We start from the raw sequence: 22315 nt of genomic DNA on the forward strand, positions 1-22315 counted from the left end.
TTTGTACAGAAAAAAATTGCAATGATTTAACAGTTTTCCAGTTTCAAGCAAGCAGTTTACTACTGTTTTAACAAGTGCAGATATCACTGATAATAGACAGGAAACATATAGCTTATGAGAATATTATTATAATACATAGCTAATATTATGAATTTTACAGCAAAAGGCATAATATCATTCTCACCGTTTACATAAATCCTCAGCATGTTATCACTGGACAAACCTGGGCTTTGTGATATAATACAGTCTGCAAACACACATATTTGTTTAATGATTTCAACCGCATAATGTGGGCTCCAATTTCATTGCTTTATAAAAAGAAAATCTTCTTAAAATGAATGTAGTTTTTATTACAGTTCTGAATGGTCCACATTTTGGTGTATATGTTGTCACTACTGAACAAAAAATAAATTACTTTCATAGACTGCATTAAATGATACCAAAAAATGTTGCTAGGAGGTATATGCAGTTATCGCCATATATTTAATATCTCTGCAAAAGACATCAAGTTGACTCAATAAAGCAGCTACTACACACATTGTTTAGCTATAAATATTACATGTTTGTATCAATAAAGGATAGACAGTCACAAAATGTACATTTATTTACACAAAACACTGTATTTTATGACCTGGGTTATGAAGTCTGATATAAGTTTACAATCATTCTTCTTTTACTCCACAGTGGGCACATTGCCAAGCAGGATAATGCCACAAACAACCATGGAATTCTTTGGCAAGCCTAAACCAATTCATTCAGAGCTGACTGACTTCTTTTTACTCTTGGAACGTTGTTATGATTTTGTTTTAATTTCTCTCACCTGCCCTGACCTTGTTCAAACATGTCCAAAGTAACATACACCATCACCAGTGCTGTATTTTCTGGCTGTTTCACTGGAACATGCTTACAATGATTATTGGGTTTTGACACAGGGCTTTCCACAGAAGTCTGACTTCGATATGGGCTGGTTTCTGAAGGAAGCAGTGCAGTGGAATCATCAGGTGACGATAGATGCTGTGTCTCAGCATGATTAACTAAGTCTTCATTCTGTTCATCTGGCGCTGGAACCGTGCCTGGGTCAACGTATTCATCTGTCTGGTCACTCATTAGGTTACCATTACAGCCTGTAGCTAGTGGAGAGATGGACATTCTCAGAGTTTCTTCTGTGTAAACCCTGTCACAGAGGCTTTCAGTTGGATTGCTGAATGGCTGGAAAGGGCACATTCCCTATGGACATATCCACACATGACACACAAACACACACAGAAAGTCAATTATTAAGGAGATAAACCTTGGTTAGAGAATCATGACAGTGATCTCTCCATTCTCAATTCTCACTCTAATCAAAGACTTCACCATGAAACACTGTTTAACCAGAGGAAAATGACTTCAAAGGTACCATGGAGGCACGGTGTCATTTTTGGTGGGAATTAAATTGTATATAGTCATGAGTTCTGATAGGATATCAAGGCTGTGGCTACCTTTGAGGACACTGTAAATGTATTTTTAATTATTCTTATTACTGACTCAGAAAGCATGTTACATACAAACAGAATGGCAACAGACAAAACAAACAAACAAACAAACAAAAATGAATGTAAAAACCAGGATGCCTCTGGACAGTAAATTGTCCTTTTTTCTGAGAATTTGGGGATTTAGCAAGCAACCTGGGGGGAGTTTACATTCTACAATCAAAGACTCAATATATTTAAAAATATGATTACTTTAAGGCTAATCTGACTTGTAATCCTGGAAGTACCTAGATGGCTTTAAAATATGTTTGAAAATCACAATTTAAAGTAGGACTGCAACTAACAAATATGTTCATTATTGTCTCAAATAAACAATGTTTTTTTCTGTAAAAAAAATAAATAGTGAAATCTCAAAGGTGACATCTTCAAATTCATTTTAAATAACTGTTTGTTTCAACTTCAATTTACAGAAAATATAATTTAGCAGACTTTACTTTTTTTTGGTGTCTAGATCAAAAGCGGGATAAAGGCCAGTGGGTCATGGATACAAACCACTGCAATTTATTTATACACCACATTTATATGTTTTCACCTCTTGACGACTTGAAGCTGGCCACAACGTCACAGAACTGTTGCCAGGGTTAGGCACCGGCTTCTCCCTGAATTTCTTCCACCTAAAAAGCAGATTATTAGCATCATTAGGACAACATTTTTTAAGGTTTTGTGGTCATAAATGTGTAAATTAGTCCATGTATGACCACAAAATGTAGTACAATATGCCTTTTATTACTGCCGACATGGGAATATCCTTGGTTCAGTGTCTTTTATCTGAAATCAATCCCAAAGTTTGAAACTTACTGAACAGCACAGCATAATCCAACAGATAACACAAGAAGTATTATAATGCTTCCGCAGACACTGACTGCTGTGATGATCCCTGGACCTACAAAAGAAACAAAAAATTATGTTGCAGTAGTTTGTTGATCATGTAAAATGATCACTGATGGGTAAGGCATGTTACTCAGATATTGTTTGAGTAATGTGAGTAAATATGGTGGTGGTTGGAATCTGATGAATCATAGCACAGCTGGTAATATGACACATATTTGACATTTGTGATGTCATGCTGGTTTGTAAACCCCAAACAAATATTTATATATAAAACAGTACTTCTATCTTACACAGGCGTCATCTCTGTCTTTGTTTTCTATTTGCTTCTAGTCCCTTATTCTGCCCACATCTCACAGCACTGGAACTCAGCTTGCAGCTGGCATCCAGGAACTTTCAGTTTTTTTGAGTTCCTAGATACTTCCCTCAGTTTGCCACGGGGGAAAATAAACAGTGGCACTACTTTAATGGCCATCACTGCAAACAGAGAACCTATGGATATGGGCCCCAGATAATCTTCTCTCCCTCAAGGCCCTCCATGTCTGTGTGTGGCTCTGATTTCAGGAGCAGGTTGTTGTAGCAGCTGTTGTGAGCCAGATGCGGGTTGGTTTAAACAGGACTATGTCACCTTTCCTGAATAGTGGCTACTGTAGCCACAAGTGACAATTACAGTACAGGATAATGGTAACTGGTGAGACATAACAGTGGTACAACTAGAGAAGAAGAGGCATAGAGTGAACATTAGCCACTATAAGCTCTGGTTATACCAGAAAAGTAAGGCTGTAGCAGCAAAACCTGAGTGTAATGAACTGAGCAAGGTTGAATTTCATTTGCTTATGAATGTAACTTTTTGTTAATAAGCGGGAAGATGTGTTATTCTATCTTTAACAAATGACAGCCTCTCTTGCAGCTGCTGTGAGCACCTCAGCAGCCTGTACCTGACATGCCAAAGCATTCAGGCAACACAAGTGACACATCTGCCAAAATTACCAACGTGGAAAGTGTTGCGCTTCTGACTCAAGGCTGATCCAGAAATGCAATGAGTTGTTATTAACCAAGGTGAACGCCAACTACCCCCAGGCTCTCCCTGACTTTCCACAATAATCTACTCCTGAAGGTTGGCACATTTAGACAATTCCCATGGCCAGAATTTGTTAATCGCGTCATGGTACACAGATGTGATGCTGTGCTGCCATTGTGCCTAACCTCCATTTCTGAGTGTCTATTCCTTTGGACAGGACAGTTCTATCGGGTGGTGAAGCATTCTTGTTCATGAACATGTTTAGGACGGCGACATTTGCACTGCTTTGTTGTGCCGGTGCCACAGCAGGGGGTGCAAGTGTTGGCCTGTGTACCTCTCTTAACCTATAGAGCCTTCAGAGGAAAACATGTGTGTAATACAATAGTTATGCATTATACCCCTAGTTCTATGAGTGCAGGCCGTTTATTCTTCTCAGCCTGCCGCCAGTCAGTCTGGGCAAGTATGAAAATGTCTGATCACGCTTATAGAGTAGATTCAGTTTAGATGGCTGCAGTTGTGCTCATACAGTAAAACAAGGACTATAACGTATGTCTTTGCCCTACAGAGTACTCACCAAATCTTTTGGTTTTAAAGCTGTTCTCACTGCTTTTGGTAGTTCCAGTAAGAGCTGTGGCCTTGACATAGACACTGTACTGTGTGTCTGGATTCAGATCTTTCAAAGAGATGACCCACTCTGTGCCATCGACAGTAACATCTAGAAGAAAACCCATGAATGAAATGACAATGGTAAGAGGAAATAAATATCTTCAACGCATTTGCAAACTTCAAACAAGTCAGAGGTGGACCTACTGAGCTGTGGTCCTCCATCCTGTGTGCGGTAGAAGACGGTGTAGTTAACGGCGACACCACTGCATGCCTCCTGTGACTTCACATGCCAGCTCACAAGGGCACTTTTGTCATTAGCCTTAACACGGATAGTAACATTTCCCGGAGCTGTAGGGACGTTTTCGAAATCAGGTTGGTTAAACACACACTATAAAATACTTTTTCAGAATCCTAATAAAACAAATCTGAATGATGTACCTGCCACTCTGGAGCAGATCTGAAGGGCTTGTGTGCCATGACCTGTCTTGTCATCAAAGAGGGGAGTTACTGTAATATTGTATGGCGTCTTATCCAGGAGGTCTGAAAGGAAGGGAAGACTTCTCTGAACAGCTATTACAGTAAAGTGGCAAGTGATTTAGATTTAATTCTCCTTCTGCTACTGGTCCTGCTTAGCCTTTTAGCCATGTTAGCGACGTAGCTTTAGAGTGGCAACGTCAGGCAGTCCATCACAGACTGAAATATCTCAAAAAACTATTACATGGATTGTCATAATATTCTATTCTGAAATTCATGTTCCCCAGAGAAAAAAAGTCTACTGGCTTTAGGGATCCCAGATTGTCCCCTAGTGCCACCATGAGGTTGACATTTTTTTTTATTTTTTTTTTTTTATTATCTTTAGGGGGCATTTTGTGCCATTATTGGAAAACACCAGTAGAGAGATGACAGGAAACGAGGGAAAGAGAGATGCAACAATTTTTTGGGATTTTAGTAAAACAGTTGAATAAAATTGTCATGACATTTTGATCAGACATTGTTGTCATGGAATCCTGAATAGTGATAACTTTGGTGGCACCCTGACTTTCATCATCAGATCAAAATGTTAATTTGTCCAAATATTTTATATGACGTTCCCATCCGCCTCAGTTGTATTTTGTGCTTACTGTTAATTAACCGCTAAAATGCTAAACTAAGACATGAACTTGGTAAACACAACATGATCTCATGTGAATATAAATAGCACACCACTTTTAACGACATGTCATATGTTATGACAAGGCACGTTAAGCTTTTCGCATGTCATTTAACGCCCTGTTCTCCATCCCAATTCGTCAGTTTTAAACACGTGGTTAGCGTTATGAATTCAAACAAAACTACTTGGTTATGTTTAGGAAAAGATCAAGGTTTGTGTTAAAATAAGTATGTTTTTTACGTAAATTAAGATAAGACATATGATCAATCCACAAAGCTCATTCTATAGATTAACGTTAACACCCATTAAGTGTTTATTCAACATCCATCGAACACTTCGTGCCTGTTTTCTAACCTACTGGACAGTGTTGTGTTAGTGTCGTTGCTCTCCTTCCATTGGTATTGATTTCCATTGTGGGTCCAGTCGATCATGTAACCACTGACAGGCTGAATAGGAGCTTTCCAGCTGACCAGAATAACGCCTTCAAGGGTTGAGGTCTGGATGTCGGTAACTTGAGGGAGGCCTGCCAAGTGAGATCAAGTGAAAGGAAGCAAATTGCTTCATACCAAACCACTAACATGCATTAGGGCACAGCATCATCCATTAAAATGAAGCACTATGATCCATAAATTGTGATTACCCATTAAAAAAGCAAAATCAATAGCATTAAAACTCACTTTCTCCAATGGCTGGAACATACACTGAGTCCATAAACTCAAGCAGGGCTTTATTTTGGACTGTGAGGTATATTCTGTGTGCATCTTGGCTCACATCAACATCGCAAGTCGACTTGCCACATAAAGTATCCGTATAATTTACTCCCATCATGAGTTCCTTGTAGGGAGTCTGTTTGATAGTGTAGGTAAATGTGTCTTGACATGTTGAAGGAATTTCCTGCGGAGACAGTTTGAAGCACTTTAGATCAATAAGTAGGCCTAATGTAAGGAGCATGAATATGAGATGGGAAATGAAGGAAGTTAAGTTTTAAAAACATGCTACAGTTTGTAATGAGAGGCTTCCTTACCGTCCACATTGCATGAACTTTTCTAACTCCATTTTTCTCCAGTTCAGCTATCTTTCTCCACAGGCGCAGCTTGACATCCCTCTCTGTAAAGGGTTTAAATATGTACAAAATAATCAGACTGGAATACACTGTATACAGAAATATGATGATGGAGCAACATGATAACTAAGTTAACTAAACAGTATCACTGTTCACACCTGCAATCAAAAGCAAAATGGCCTTGAACTCATGGTAACAGCTACAATGTAGGGGTGATAGCACGATTTCTCATTTGTAGGGCTGTCCTCGAGTAAAGAAAGTCTTATTCAACTAACACTGATTGATTAACTGATTTAATCGACAGCGCTGTACAACTGAGTTTCTCTACAAAGAATCATGCAAAGGTACCACTTAAAATCTTGTTTTTACCAAAGATGTGCTCATAAGTTTCTTGGAAAAAACTTTCTGCATAAAAAAGCATAAAAAAATGACTGTTCGACTAAAGAAATCTTAGTCGACTAAGACCAAAACAACCCATTAGTCGACTAATCGACTAAGAAGAGGCAGCCCTAGTCATCTGTCTAGGGATCTACCAAGAATTCAAGTTTCGTAAAGTTTCGTGACGTAGATCCTTATTCATAAATTATAAATCATCAACTCTGTGATAACCTATGAGTCACCAGGCTGTTACCAGTTCTCTGGAGTCATTTTTCACAGTTTAAATGTGTGTCACACACAGACTCAACTTTTGTAGCAGGCATTTCTTAAGATATTCACAATCAAGTCCCAACCTGCAACACAGACTGAGAGCCAAAAAATAATGTTTTCTGAATTTCAATCTTCCACTATTTATTCACAAAAGTTTGCAAATGTATATTTTTGGTTTATTTATTTTAAACGAAACTAACGGTAATTTGTAAATGGGTGAACTAGATGCACATATTACATCAGAAACACAAACCATCATTCTCTGCCAAGTCCATTATGTATATCTTAGAATCACAGCATATGCAGACATTAAAAAAATACACACTGTACTGTATACAAACATATTGTCTTTTCCCCATTCATTTGTCACCCATCTGTGGTTTGTTTTAGTAATTTCCCACTAAAACCATACGGATGCATTTGTATACAAGCATACAAGTAAACTCATAAAATATGAACATCTTGAAGATGTTATGAATGTGTGATTCTTGATCTTCATGAGCACCTGGACCATGAGAGCAGATTAACAGTAGTGCCAAATAATTGTCTTATTGTAGCCAATTCATTCAAATGTCATCTACAGGACAAGTACTAAACATAAAATCCAAAACATCAATAATAATGTAAGATATTTTAATGATATTTGTGCATAGGTGATTTAGTAGCCTGCTTTTATCAAGTCATCATGTGGATGCAAGCTGTTTCAACATTGCTCTTACTGTTTAGTTTGGTGGTAAGAACTGTCTTCTGGCTCCAGTCGCTCCAGGGGGCCTTGTCTAAAGCACAGCGGACTGAAAATGTGTAGTTACTGCAGGATTCCACTTTTTCAATGGTCACCTTCAGATGTTCGTTTTTATTTAGAGTCTTATTGAGCACCCACTGGGAAAAACAGGAAGATTTTGGTTAGAAACATCCATTCAAATTCTCAGGGAGTCCCAGAGGGTCCAAAGCTGAATACATAGCCATATATATACCAAGAAAGATTTTAAACAAACAGCTTTGTTTAGTTGAAATGAGACGTTTGCCAGGAGACGTGTTTCATACCTCTTCTTCTGAAGTTCTTTCATTGATAGCCTGGAACAGAAAGGCAAACAGAAATGGCATTAATCAGCCATGAAGAGGAATCCAAAAATAAAAACAAAAACAGCTGTACAACGTTTTACCCTTTTTTATTCTACTTCGTTTAAGAATGCTTGATTCTGATTGGCTGGGAGGAGGGCATTAACCCGGCAGGTTTTCTATCACAGAAATTTCAAACATGAGGTCCATTGTAAAAATAAACCTTGTTTAAAAAAGTTTCTAAAATGTGTCGGAAATCTATCGGAGGGTCAGTCGATATAGTTTCGCAAGCGAGATACAATGTAGCAACTACATTATTAAACTAATGTTAGTGATCAGATGCAGGCTTGTGTGGTCGCTATAGAAACTAATTAACGTTAGCTACAGTTGAGCTAACGTTATTCGCCGTAGTTCTAAACATTACAGTGTTTTAAAAATGGACAAATTCATTGTCAATTTTAAAATATTTGGAGGAGGGAAGACATTTTAGTACTGGTTAAAGAGCGACGGGGACGACGGAATGACAAAAGAAAAAGACGAGGCCCAGGGTACTCGTTTCAGAGATCTGACAGATGAGGAGCTGCGTACAATTGAAGACGGGGCCCTTGAATCAAACACGAAAAAATACAACTGCCTTTGCTATCAAGGTTTTCACCGAGTGGAAGAGCCACCAGAAGGATAGACTGACAGTGACAACTGACCCGGACTGTGGTTGCTATAGACACTAATTAGCTACAGCTGAGCTAACGTTATTCACCGTAGTTCTAAAGAGGACTACTTTTTGAGGGAGATGAACTCAAACAGAGTATACATTTAATAAGCATGCAATACGAATAAGAAAAAGCATAATTATTAAAGTATTTGAATTGTTTTATTATGTTGGCAAGCAAGAAGTAGAATAAACGGGATAATCACCTCAAGGCAGGGCAATAAACAGTTTGACATGCCCAGCTTGTATATCAAACTGTTTATTGCCCTGCCTTGAGGTGATTATCCCACACATATTTCTGTTGGGAGAAATAAAGCAAAATAAATAGAAGTGTTCTGCCAGCTTCAGTTTAACATTCTGTTGCTATAGCAACCCCTCAAAACATCAAGACCGTACCCTTTTTGGGGGGAATAGACAACTGAAGATCCTTTGTCAATGCAATTTGACGTGTTTGGATCATAATTTTGACAAGTTTGTACCCATTTATTTCTTGTTTGTTTGTTAAACTTTTTTTATTTAAGACATGGTTAATATGTATTAACAAACTAAACCTAGCTATCCATCAGCAGTAACTGTCACCACATCACTGAGCTTTTTTTCTTCTTCTGTTTCTCCCTTTATGTGACAACGCTTTTCTTTCCCCCAAACGGGGGCGCAGCCGCGCTTGATGGCGCGATGCCGGCGATTAGCACTTGACGATGTGATGCCGTTCTGGTCTATGGTGCACTACATTTACTCTCTGTCATTTTATTTTAATGTGTCCAAAATGTATCCACTATATTAAGTGCCCTAAATATTCCACAATGGAATGAAAAAAGTAGCGGCTATTATGTCCACTACTTTCTGCTAACAATCCCACAATGCACAGCATTTGATAGATGAGAAAATTACAGTTGCATGAATTTACAGCTGTCAGCGATGACCCGAAACGTAAGTATCAGAAATCTCAATTACCTACTCACTATTGAGTAAACTATTGAGAGTCCATTATATATTGAGGAGCAAATCAGTGACCAAGGGAGTCATTTTGGATTCATCCATTGTTACAAATTGTTGTTTAAAAAAAAAATTATTTTTAAATTAATTTCTACAATACATTTGGTCTAGCTTGTTGTTGTTTATAGTCATCTTTTTTCTGATGTGGGATCACTATTATTGACACTGTTGCATTTTATTCCATACTGTTTTCACAGTTGCTTTCAGGAAATACTTCAAATGCTGTATTTAGGTGATCAAAGACGGACATACCTTGCTGTATTTGACTTGACAGCGACACCATTTTGATAAATGTGCCCGTCTCCACTCAACCAACAGATCATCAGAGACGTTAGTTCCTTTTAACTGTGGAGGTATCATTTTCACTGAGGGAATATGATTATGACAGCACATTAAAATGCAAAAACATACAATGTAAAAACACGAATATATCATTAAGAAGTATATTTTTCCTACAAAAAGTACTTTATGTTACTTACATATATGATCTGGGTTAAAGGTAAAAGGGTCAGAATCAACTTCCCACTCATCAATTTTAGCTCTCACAGTAATATTGTGATCAAACCATTTGAGATTAATTATGTTGGTGCAGTTTGTTGAAGAACTCTTGCAGATTTCAAAGGTAGGTTGTTTGGTAAGCACTGACGAAGAGGCACTAAAAGAAATACATGTTTTACATTAAGTCCATAAATCAAAAAGACAAAGAATTGTTCCTGCATTAGTTTTTACACAAAAGGAAGAAAATATGACACCCACTTGAGTACGTAGTTTATTTTCTTTGAAGAATTAAACTGATGCTCCCACTTGCATGTGATCTGGTCTGGTGAACCTTCAGTTGTCTGATCTTTTTTATGCAAAAAGCATGATATGTTGCTGGGTTTTGCTGTGAAAAAAGCAAGTCACCAATGTCATATATTTGATGTTATCGCAGGCATCTACAGCTATATGAACAGTCAGAATATAAGCACCAATTATGCTTCTTACAGTATGTTCCGATGGTGGTGCCTCCAAGGACTTGCTGAGTATTTTCACTGCGGCACAGCAATGTAGCGCTTTGGTGAGTGAAGTTCCTCAGTGACAGGATTGTGTGTGATGAGTTGATAGTCTTTGACAGGCTTTTATCTATAGCCCTGTTGTTGAGTGTCCAGAAGATTTTGTCGTGGACACATGAAGTCTGGCATACTACATCGATATCGGATCTCACTTCAATGTATATGTCTTTGGGGACAACGTTGCAGGTGTTCTCATGTTGGCCTGCAGGTTATTTAATGTTTCAAAATGAAAATTAAACTCTAGCTTAACATTTTAGGAAATGTGCTCATTTGCTTTCTTGTTGGGAGTTGTAAAAGATTGATACCACTCTTGCGTCTGTACAGTATGGCAAAGATGCAGCTGGAGCCAGCAGCAGGTTAGCTAAGCTTAGCACAAAGCATAAATAAGCTGGTTGTGTCCAACAGGAACAAAATCCGTGTACCAGCACCAAATTAATTAACCTAGCTGTTTTCCCCTGTTTCCAGTCTTTATGCTAAGCTAAGCTGCTACTGGCCATAGTTTGATATTTAGAGTCCAGACATGAGAAGGGTACCAGTCTTTCCAACTTGGCAAAAAAGCAACTTTACTAAAATGTTTTACTATTCCTGTAAGTCCCATTTATTAAATTGTATTAGAAAAAGTAGCATTTACTGAAACTGTGTGATGTTTTACAGCAACAAGACAAATGCACTCTCCACACACACACACACACACACACACACACACACACACACACACACACACACACACACACACACACACACACACACACACACACAAAGCTCAAACAGCACAGCAAAACACACATCATATTCACATGCTTTCAGTGTCCAAACAATTGCAATTATCTCATGCTTTCCTGAAAAACTCTATGTAAAGAAATAAACAGGATAAACTCCAAAAAATGTTCACCTCATACCTGCCACAAGTTAAATAATTTAGCGTAAACCACGCCTGTATTCACTGATACTATACAGAAGATGAGGTGTTAGCTGTACTATACTGTATATGCCTACTACTGTTTGTGTTCACATGATGCACAGGTACGTATGTTATTCTACCAACAGTGATACACCCAATATATAGAATTTCAAGCCATATTTTTGTGGATCTAATGCCAGCAGCATATGAAACACAATGTTCTCTTAGATGACTTGTTTTGTGATTTGAATAACAAAACATACCACACCACAGCATTGTCGGCTGCTACTACCACTCTCACATTAATTCCCTCCACTGGAAATACACATTAGGTCACTGCTATCTTCACCCAGTATCCAGCTCAAGACAAAACCTCTCTCAAGAGTAATTGAAAGTCATTCTGGGAAATGTTAAACTCAAACAGGAAATGTATAAAATGTTGTTTGCTCCTGACTGGCATTGCAGAGAGCTTTCACTCCCATGAGCATGCTTTAGTGAGTTGCTGAGTGTGGTAAGAGGTCTTTCTTGTTATGGGTTGATGTGTTTTATCTTATTTTGGTAGTCTGTTTCTGTACGGAAAGCCGTTCCACTCCCTATTTAGCCCCATTGTACCGAATTTGGTTGCAGTTCCACCAGAGTTCCACTGGGGGTGATCGCGGTCCAGTGCTAAATGAATGGGACTCTATGGAGCTAGACGGCTAAATTTGTCTCTTTCGCCTGATTGTCGTTGAGAAATCTCAGATTTGATTGTTTTTTTTCCAAGTTCAACATGGATTATAGGTCAAAAGTTGAATGAACGAGTACTTGTGTCCTTTCAATTTCTTACAGGTTGAGTCGTTGTTGCCCATAACACTTTCATTCTTTGTCTGTATGTTGCTCAGTTTCCTGTTTTATTTTGATTGTTTGGTTTTCTGTCTTGTCTAGTTTGGTTTTACTTTATGTCTTGTGTTTTCCCGCCTTTTTTGATTGTTCTATCCAGCCCTAATGTGTTTCACCTGTTTCCCAGCCCTAGTGTCACCTGTCTTGTGTTACCTCGTTACCCTGTGTATTTAGTTTTTGTGTTCCCCTTGTCCTGTGTCAGATCATTGTGTGTGTCTTGTAACCAGTTTTGCATTCCTGTGTGTGTTTTTCGTCTCCAGTTTGTATTTTGAGTGTTAGTTTTCCCTGTGAGTCTTAGTGTTCCTGTTATTCTATTTTTGACTTGGACTTTATTTTGGATTCCTTTTACCTGCCTTTTCCAGGACTCCTTTAGTTTGTATGTTTTTTTGTTTATTAAATCATCAAACGATCCTCTGCTTCCGTCTCTGCATTTTGGGTCCGCCATTCACCAACCCTCCCTAACATTTATTTGGTACAGAATAACATGTATCCTGTTTACAAATTTAAGATATGTTCAACTAGAAAAACACCATGGTTTGTCGTAGAGATGCACCAATCCCGGCCCCAAAATCAGGTGTCTATAGCTGTTTTCCAACCAAGTAGGTTACAGGAACGTAGTTATAGGAAAATCCACTTCTAAACAGATCTACTAACTACTCTTCCCCCAAAACTGTTTTCCCATTTGCATTTGCACTGGCCAAGTGGCCATAGGGACTATAGGAGGGGTAAAGGAGTGACGCAAGCACGGCAACGGTCTTTATAGCGTTAAAATCAGAGAACAAATACACCAACAAAAAGTTTGAACTAAATACTAAATCTAATGTATATAGCATATTTGTCATAATATAAACAAGTCTCCCGAAGAGAAACGAGTATCTCTCCCGCCTCGCTGTGACCGCGTGTGTGTGTGTGTGTGTGTGTGACGGCTGGCCTGCGAGTTTTGTCAAGCCCGCAGGGCACGCTTGTGGAGTTTAACTCCGAAAAGACAGTTAACCACAGGTTCCCGTTAATCTTATGATGGACATGTGTTGTGATATTTAAACAAACGAACTGTCAACGGCAAAATAAAAGCCTCTTATTTAGGAGAGCGGTCTGAGAGACCTCCAGCTTACAGCGGGGTCTCTGAGCATGACTGGCCGAGCGACGAGCTAGCGGCCGGGGCAGGCGCCTGCTGGCTGTCGCCTGCTGGCTGTCGCCTCACTTCATGGAGCTTCTCAACTCCGAAACAATTTTCACAAGACTGCCTATATTCGAAATCTAAACAGTTGGTTTCTCGCCTAAAACGTTGTCAGAAGTGAATTTAGTGATGAATAAGATGGCAAAAATTTTAAAATTGTCCCGTTGTTGGTCTGTCTGTACCGGAAACCCGACCCTTGTTGACCTAGGTTCCTATGCTGAAAAGGGAACGGCAAAAAGACCCTGCCCTGAAGTAGGAGCTGAAAGAGTTACAGGAACTGCGGCCAGAGGAACTTAAAAATCCCCAAATTGGTCCAGTCGGAACACGAGAAAAAAAGGTTTCTAGGAATTTTATGTTCTAGGAACTGCAAAAATCCCTCCGGTCGGAAAGCGGCTATAATGACTTGACCGATCCACATTGAATACAGTTTCTTTGTCAATGTGATAAAATTCAGTTTCAGCTCTCTGGCCTTCATGTTGCCCTGGTTTCTTTTTTGTTTGATAACCTAATATTAGCCAGGTGATATCTGGTAGCCTCTGAATCTCTGACATCTCAGATTTGTTCAGCGATTCAAAAATTAATGAAGAGGGATTTGCGGGTGTCTCTCTGACTTGAAAGCCGCTGGATTCGCAAGACATCTCCTCCTCCTGACTTGTGTATCATCTATTAAAAACTTCTCAAGGGGAATGTACACAGAGTAATATACTGGTATTATATTCCACACATGCACTCAAATTAGAGTCATCCATGGTGGTGGCAAAGGTGGTGTGTCTTTCTGTTTTCAAATAGGGTAAACTGATACAATATCCTCAATAGCGTCCTTCCAGTTTTTTTTTTAGACCAATTACTTCACTTGTGACTGCATCTTTTCTTCCATTCTTCCCTTGCGTTCTTAAAAACAGATCGGCCAACAATAAAGTGCAGTAAAAAAGTCCAAATCTACATGCATAACGAGTTAGTTCGTTGGTTGGTTTGTTGGTTGGTAACTAACCTTGATGATTCAACACTTCCTGTTGCTGCTTCACAATAGTTCAGGTGGAAATCTTTTCATCTGAAGCAACTACAAGAAGACTTCAGTTTGGATTATGGCTACATTGGCACTGCATGATACTTTATTATAGCTACAGCAAAAAAGCCCATTAGAAAACTGTTAAGGTTCCTTCAAAACAGGAATATAGGCTCCAAACAAAAGCCACTCATACACTACATAGAAGAGTCACAGAGCTAAACATCCGTTTTTCTGGAAAAAAAAATATCTAGGGATTTAGTTAGACCCAAAAGGTCATTTTAAAAAACCTAACAGCATTTGTAAGATATTTCCAGAATTCTTGAATACTCTTCTAAAAAAAATTTGGATGGTGGATCTCAAAAAGGATACTTTGCTGATCTAAATCCAGCTCTGTGTCATCTTTGTGTGGGCAGTGTTTAGATGAAGGTGTGTGGCTTCCCTCCGCCGGATCAGCCGGATGATGCAAAACAACGACCTCAGCTGCTCTGAGATCTGTGCACTAGTGCCACGGAGGGAAACCACACACCGTTCTTCTGCACACACTGCCCACTCTGCCACAACACAAAGCTGGATTTAAATCAACAAAATAACTCTAAAAGCACCAATTAAAAATATTTGGCTAGTTTCAACTAGTTTGATATTCATGACATCATTTTGTACAACACAAGAACATAATAAATGAGTTATTATGTTTGAAAATGAACCAATGAATCTAAGTTTGGTTCATGTTGTACAAAATGTTCCAGGAGATATGTAATTCCCAGCAAGTAGGATAACAGGTTAAAAATCTTTTCTTATCAACAGTTTTTGCCCTTTTTTTTTATTTCACACCTGTAGTTCTCACACCTGAGAAAACACTTTACATTGTTGCCTTTTAGTTCTGGTCAGGTTCATGTTCATCCTGACTTTTTACAAGCGCACCAAGAGGAGGAAACATGAAGTTATACGAACTGACAGTTGATTGGACAGTTTTGGTTATTGTTATCCTGCATCAGGAGTGCATCATCAGGACCCATGTGGGAAAATCACATTCTGACTGACAGCAGGTCATACACCATTTTAATGCTTCTTATGTGTATATTCTTGGTGTTACTAAGAGCTCATGAAGAAATAAAACAGAGTTTGATTGACAGCTTTCACACTAGCCCAGACCAGCTGTACTTATCACACCAGGGTTCATTTAAACCTCCTTTGAAGATTCTGGAAATATCATATAACAGCATGCGTTGATTCTCTGATGCTGTTCTGACTCTACCCAATGTAAACGCCAGTCAGCTCGCTCTGAATACAATGGAGGTGAGTACATTTTTGCTGGGGTTACACAGCAGAAGCTGAGTCCGTAGGGACTTGGCTTGGCTTGGTTGCCAGTTCAAGCCCCCGTACGGACCACGTCTCCACCTCCTGGGCACCGAACCTCCCAACTGCTCAGGGCTCCTGTTCATGGGCAGCCCCCTCACTCTGACATCTCTCCATTAGTGCATGTATATAGTATAAGGTCCTGTTTGTGCATATGTGTGTGTATTTCTTGTATGTGTGTAATGTATAATGTGTAACAAGTTACAACACAGTGTAAAAATGTAATTTCCTCCCTGGGCTTTCTTTTTTCTACAACCGTGCACACACTATAAGGTGAGGTGACGGCAATGTGTACGTTCAAAAGTTGTTTTAGTCGTGCGAGAGAAAACTCAGATTGGACAGATAGTCTAGCTATCTGTCTGGATTTACCCTGAAGAGTTCATACTCCTTATAAATCCACTGGAGTCTAAAATTACAACACAAAGAAAGTGGAAGGAAACGGACATCGGCGAAAAGACACGCATCCGACGGAATTTCCTGCGGCACCGGAGCAATCCCGGAAGTGGAATGTCGTGGATATAGACTATGCGATTGGAAAGCGCTCATTGGCCAAATTCCAGTACAAAATATTTGTGTCTGAATTATGCACAATGCATTTCCACAACTATTGGTATACTGTTATATTAATTGTATAATATTAATATTTAGACTAATTTTATCACGGATAAAGTTGATTCAAAACTACTACCATCCCACTACAGCTGAGGCTCTTATTCACTTGGCTGTGCAGATGATCCACAAATAAACTGGTCTTCAAATGGTGTGCTCACCTTCGATCTGTGTGGTTTATCTTTGGATGAGAATTGTTGTGCTTTCCTTCAATACTCAGGAGAGTCATTTGACCCTCAAATACTACAAGTTTCTTTTGACTTTGAGGAGCTAATTTCAACAAATGTATTTCCCCGGATGCTTAATCATAATTGATTTGTTTATTATATTTTGTATTAACAATCAGAATCTGTTAAGTAACTAGTAACTACAGCTGTCAAATAAATGTAGCGTGTGAAAAAAATACATTTCCCTCAGAGATGTAGTGGAGTAGAAGTACAACGTAGCATTGAATAGAAACACTTAAGTAAAGTAAAATGTACTGTACAGTATTTGAGTTAAGGTACTTAGTTACTTTCAGCACCTGACTATATTACTTTATGTTCATATATGGTAGTAGACTTTTAGACACCTAAAACAATTAGTATTGTATGTTCAAGCCATACCTGTGTTAATATGAGAATAAGAAGTACTATAATATTTAAATGTCAAACAAATATTCCTCAAGACCTAATAAGCGATGTTTGTGGTTATTCCACTGTATGTATTCTTGGCTAAGAAATACGACCTGTGATTTAAATAGTATAAAAAATAGATGTTGATGCAGTTGATGATGTAGGCTAGTTTTTAGTCTTGGACTAAAAGCCCATCTGTAACTGTGAATAATAAGGATGATTTAAAATGCTAATTGGATGAAAGGAATGGTATATTATGACTAGTAAATAATTTCTAGCTCAATTTAATACTGATTTTTACTGACCCCAATTAACTTGAGTGAAAATTATGTTATGAAACCAAAACAAAACAAGCCGTTCACATACATCCCAGAACATTCTCTGAGCAGTCAGCTGCTCAGCATTTTAATATTAGCCTACGCTTTAACTTTCACAAGAAATATCAAATAGGCCTATAAGAGGTTTACATACCTTTACAAATGGAGGGGATTACACCCAGGATCAATAGGACTAGAAAGAAATACATTCCCTTTATCCCATTACCAGAAAGAAAGAAAATCGCCTTTTAAAATACCGTCAGAGCTGTGAGACATTCAGCATGCGCAAAATGAAATAATTAAAACCGTCATCACTGTCTGATAATGTCGACTGTCCCCTACACTGCACCACATTGTCTCTCTAACTTAGTTTTTCAGCCATCAAGTAACAGGAACTGAAGCCAGCCCTGAAATAAAGGGGAAGTATTACCCAACTGGAAAAGACAGCGAGCAAAGAGGAAGTTAAGTAGGCTAACTTGACCGCCTCTTTACACCTTATTAATAGCTGCCTGTTTATTGGAGCACGTAGCAACGTGAGAGTGTTTAGACAACAACCTCTTCGCTTGTAATGCACTGGGGTGTCTCAGTTAAAAGCAACTATTGTAACTTTTCCCTCTTCGGTCCCCCTACAGGTTGTCTCATTGGAACTACAGCTCGCGCTACCTGCCGCTTCGGTCCCGCTACAGGTTGTCTCATTGGAACTACAGCTCGCGCTACCTGCCGCTTCGGTCCCCCTACAGGTTGTCTCATCGGAACTACAGCTCGCGCTACCTGCCGCTTCGGTCCCCCTACAGGTTGTCTCATCGGAACTACAGCTAAAAGTTACAAAGTGTTGCTTTAAGAATCAAACGACTGCCAAACAATAATAATATAATATAATATAATAATCCTAATTTTCTCACGCATACTTGACTGCACTAGAGTTCCCAGAAGAGAGTTTGTAGCCTAGATAAAAAGTATATAAACATATGATTAAGACCGAAAGCAATTCTACCAAGCAGGCCTAAGACAGTTAATGTCAAGAATGAAGTCACCTGTTACAAGAAGAAGTCGAAAGGGCAGTTCCAAAGCAACAATTGAATTGTTTTTAATGCATTAACTGCTGTGATGCCTTTGCCATCATCTGTGCTTGCTTGTTTGTGCTTGCTCCAATTGTGTGCCACGTTTGTAGGCTATGTCTTAGGCTACTCCCTTTTGCTTAGGCCTGCTGTAATTATAAATGTAATGTAATTAATTTTAATTCTTTAAACATTGTATTTTATGATGCCTATTGACAACTGGCCGGTGACTACAGCTGGAAATTAGCCGTAGAGGCTAAAGCTGTTCCTTTTACTGTACAGTTAATGAAAGGGGACTGTCCAGACATGATAAACTAATAAACTAAACTAAACAATATAAGGGCTGAAGGGGGCATTTATTTCCAGCCACTTCCCCAGTTCTAGTCCTAGTTTCCACTCCATCTGACCAGGGGTCTTTAAGCTAAGAAGGATTCAGAGAAGAAGAATAGCTTAATAACTGAGTGAATTACTTGAAATAAAAATAAATAATACCAGTATTTGAATGTGGCATGAATGATATCCACTGCACTGATACACCTATATGAGCACATTTGCTGATGTTATCATTCAGCAACCAATAGGCTATATCAAGTGTAGGCTATAGCCTATATAACCACTAATGACTTGGCTTGTGTTCAGCCAAAGGGCACTCAAATGTCAGTAGGCTATATAGGCTACAATAAGCTTTTTTTCCTTCACCACAAATGGGGGAAGTCAGAATAAATACAAGGAAACACCACCAATAGATAGATAAATAAATAGATAGATAGATAAATAGATAGATAGGCCTACTTCTCTAAATTACCTGAACTTTTGAGAGTTTGCTTAGGCTATTACAAATTACAACTCATATTCTGCATAATTTCCACTACACCATCTGTGCCACAGAAGATGGCCTACAAGTCTCTTGTTGAGTGCAAAATATCCAATTAGACCACCTTATTGTCCTACTTTTGTGTTCATATATCGCCATCTAGTGTTCAGTGTAGGCTACATAATTTACAAAGGGCAGATATGGGTAGACTGGCTATAAAAAGTAATCGAACTAGTATTCACTACAAGCTCCGTTTAAAAAAGTAAGCTGCCTATAACTCCGACAGCCTATCCCTTGTAGCCTATATTCGATTAGCTGAACGTTTTTAAAACAGGTGTAACGCAATATTTAGAATAACGTGTAGTTCGGTTACGAAAATATCCCGGAAGTAGAATCTCGGTAGCTTAGTCTAGAATCTTAATACGTCAGCTACATTTCTGCTTTGCGACCGTTGAACTTAAACTGTTTGCTTTCACTCCGCTTGTTTAATTAAAGGCATGTGTTAGTCATGCAAACATAGAAATATTATATACCCACGATATATAATTGACACATTTGACAAATTAGCGTATGAAGTACTTCCGGGGTGACCGTGCCACCGAGAGATCTTGTCCCTGCCGGCCTGTCACCGAACCCCGCTCTCATGTACGCTGCGGTGGTAGTAGCCGCTGTTGTCGGCGGTGGGGTACTGCTCCTCATGCGTCGTTTGTTCCCCCGGCAGAAAGCTATGAAGTTGCTCCGGTATCCGGCCGACACTATGCGAGGAAAGACTGTCATCGTGACCGGGGCTAACTGCGGGATAGGGAAGGCCCTGGCCGGGGAGCTGCTGAAGCTCCATGCCCGGGTCATCATGGCCTGCCGGGACCAGCGGAGCGCCGAGGAGGCAGCTAAGGACATCAAGAAACAAGCGGGACCAGAGCAGGGGGAGGTGGTAATCAAAAACCTGGACCTCGCTTCTCTTAGATCAGTTCGACAATTTTGTGAGGAAATTAAAAAGGTAAGTGATGGGGTTGGGAATTTAGCCACCGTTTCTCCAGCTGACAGGGATACAGTTTGTTTACTAGATACCGACCAGTTTAGCCTTTTAAATGACTGATGTCTAGTTCATTCTAGCTGTTGTCATGTCCAATACAAAGGAAAGCATTTCATGTAGGCTACTTTAGCTGCAAGGGGACTGTCCGTGGTGCTGAACTTCAGTATTGCCCCTTAACACACATTAGCAAATAGATGATCAGACTATTCTCATCCTTATCATTTATAAGGATGAGAGAGTCCGACAGCATAGCTAAAAGGTTTCTCCCTTGGCAGAATAGTATTATCTTTTTTTTCGTAAGATGTAACGTAACTCTCAGTCACTTAAGCTGCGCCAACATCATTTGGAGGCATCATTCAGTACAAGTTAGATTGCAAAAATTAAAAAGTGTGAATTTTCTTAACTTAACTAGGGTTGCAACTAACAATTAATCAATTTGTGGTGCATTAAACACCAGAAAATAGTGACATAGTGGCTATCACAATTTCCCAAAAGCCCAATGTAACATCTTCAAATATCTTGTTTTGTCCAAACAACAGTCTAAACCCCTAAACTATTCAATTTACTATTTTGTAAGACAAAGAAAAGCAGGAAATTATTCCACTCGAAAACCTATATATAATATTTGTCCTTTTGGCTTAAAAACACACACACACACACACACACACACACACACACACACACACACACACACACCTAGAAAATAATTTTAACTGCTTCTGCTTCCAAATGAGACTCTTTAATTTGTCTCACAGTTGAAGCCATGCCTGTGTTATTATTTTAATAAAGTAATGAATGTATGTATTTTAGTCTTTGATGTAAGTTTTTAAATCTGAATTGTGGAGTCTTAAATGCTTTAATTTTCTTTAACCGTTTTAGGAGGAATCCAGGATTGACATGCTCATCAACAATGCAGGACTCTACCAGTGTCCCTACACTAAGACAGAGGATGGTTTTGAGATGCAGCTCGGTGTGAATCACCTGGGTCACTTCCTCCTCACTCACCTCCTGCTGGACCTCCTGAAGACTTCGGCTCCCAGTCGCATCGTCATTGTTTCCTCGAAGCTTTACAAGTATGGCCACATCAATTTTGACGACCTGAATAGTGAAAATAATTACGATAAGGCCTTCTGCTACAGTCAGAGCAAGTTGGCAAACCTACTGTTTACACTCGAACTGGCTCGTCAGCTGGAGGGCACGGGCGTCACAGTCAACGCTGTCACCCCGGGCATCGTGAGGACCAGACTGGGCAGGCATGTTCAAATCCCTCTCCTGGCAAAGCCGCTGTTCTACCTCGCCTCGCTACTATTTTTCAAGAGTCCATTGGAGGGGGCCCAGACTCCTCTCTATCTGGCCTGCTCCCCTGAGGTGGAGGGAGTGTCGGGGAAGTGTTTCGCTAACTGTGAGGAGGAAGAGCTGATGGCAAAAGCTACAGATGACCAGGCAGCCAAGAAACTGTGGGACATAAGCAGGAGGATGGTCGGACTCGCTAACTGAGCAGAGTCTCGTACTGTGGACGGTACTTAAGTGTTCTCGGACAAACTACTTAATCTCTAGCAGCCCCACAGACATTGCTGTGCAGGAGATGGCTTGTGAAAAGACTGATTGCCATTTTGGGGCTACAATCAATAATTGAATGATATATTGTGCCAATGAAGTTTGTAAATTTGAGTACCGAGTGTGTATTTTGCAGTCGGTTAACCAGGGAATGTTTAAGTTTTACATTCAAAAATGTAAAAGTTATGCTTTAAACGAAGATGCATTGCTGTTTGAAATGATTTCTCCTTTGATCTACGTGCTCCGCAATAACTTCCCCTGTCTGAAGTCTTCATAATGCACATGTCTATGTGTAAAAAGCCAATAAAAATAACGTGGTTACCCGTA

General features: G+C 39.3%; 2 protein-coding genes across 3 annotated transcripts; one reads left to right on the forward strand and one right to left on the reverse strand.

Annotated features, from left to right (window-relative positions):
• Positions 1-326: 326 nt before the first annotated feature.
• LOC144533142 (interleukin-6 receptor subunit beta-like) lies at positions 327-17978 on the reverse strand. Of its 2 annotated transcripts, XM_078274317.1 has the most exons (16): positions 17681-17977; positions 10597-10866; positions 10369-10495; positions 10092-10267; positions 9865-9977; positions 7893-7922; positions 7568-7727; positions 6162-6244; positions 5815-6031; positions 5496-5660; positions 4426-4527; positions 4192-4335; positions 3956-4096; positions 2331-2415; positions 2065-2146; positions 327-1227 (listed from the first exon to the last, which is right to left on the reverse strand). In XM_078274317.1, the coding sequence occupies exons 1-16, from the start codon at positions 17733-17735 to the stop codon at positions 817-819; spliced, it is 2361 nt and encodes a 786-aa protein (XP_078130443.1). In that variant the 5' UTR covers positions 17736-17977; the 3' UTR covers positions 327-816. The 2 variants fall into 2 exon arrangements, with proteins under 2 accessions (XP_078130443.1, XP_078130444.1); XM_078274318.1 differs by lacking the exon at positions 10597-10866 and having other exon boundaries at positions 17681-17978.
• A 1818-nt stretch (positions 17979-19796) lies between these two features.
• Positions 19797-22315, forward strand: rdh14b (retinol dehydrogenase 14b). The gene is made up of 2 exons (XM_078274320.1): positions 19797-20395; positions 21311-22315. Exons 1-2 carry the CDS (start codon positions 20042-20044, stop codon positions 21926-21928), a joined length of 972 nt encoding a protein of 323 aa, XP_078130446.1. The 5' UTR covers positions 19797-20041; the 3' UTR covers positions 21929-22315.

Source organism: Sander vitreus, chromosome 18 (genome assembly GCF_031162955.1).
Source record: "Sander vitreus isolate 19-12246 chromosome 18, sanVit1, whole genome shotgun sequence".
NCBI classification, from domain to species: Eukaryota; Metazoa; Chordata; class Actinopteri; order Perciformes; family Percidae; genus Sander; species Sander vitreus.

Excerpts from the sequence above, each read along its gene's own strand:
- LOC144533142 (XM_078274317.1), bottom strand. The coding sequence starts at position 17,735 with ATGTATTTCTTTCTAGTCCTATTGATCCTGGGTGTAATCCCCTCCATT. Across the intron at positions 2,147-2,330 it reads GGATTATGCTGTGCTGTTCA|GTGGAAGAAATTCAGGGAGA; the intron begins GTAAGTTTCAAA and ends TCTGCTTTTTAG. Across the intron at positions 1,228-2,064 it reads CAGCTTCAAGTCGTCAAGAG|GGAATGTGCCCTTTCCAGCC; the intron begins GTGAAAACATAT and ends ATATGTCCATAG.
- rdh14b (XM_078274320.1), top strand. The coding sequence starts at position 20,042 with ATGTACGCTGCGGTGGTAGTAGCCGCTGTTGTCGGCGGTGGGGTACTG. Across the intron at positions 20,396-21,310 it reads TTTGTGAGGAAATTAAAAAG|GAGGAATCCAGGATTGACAT; the intron begins GTAAGTGATGGG and ends TAACCGTTTTAG.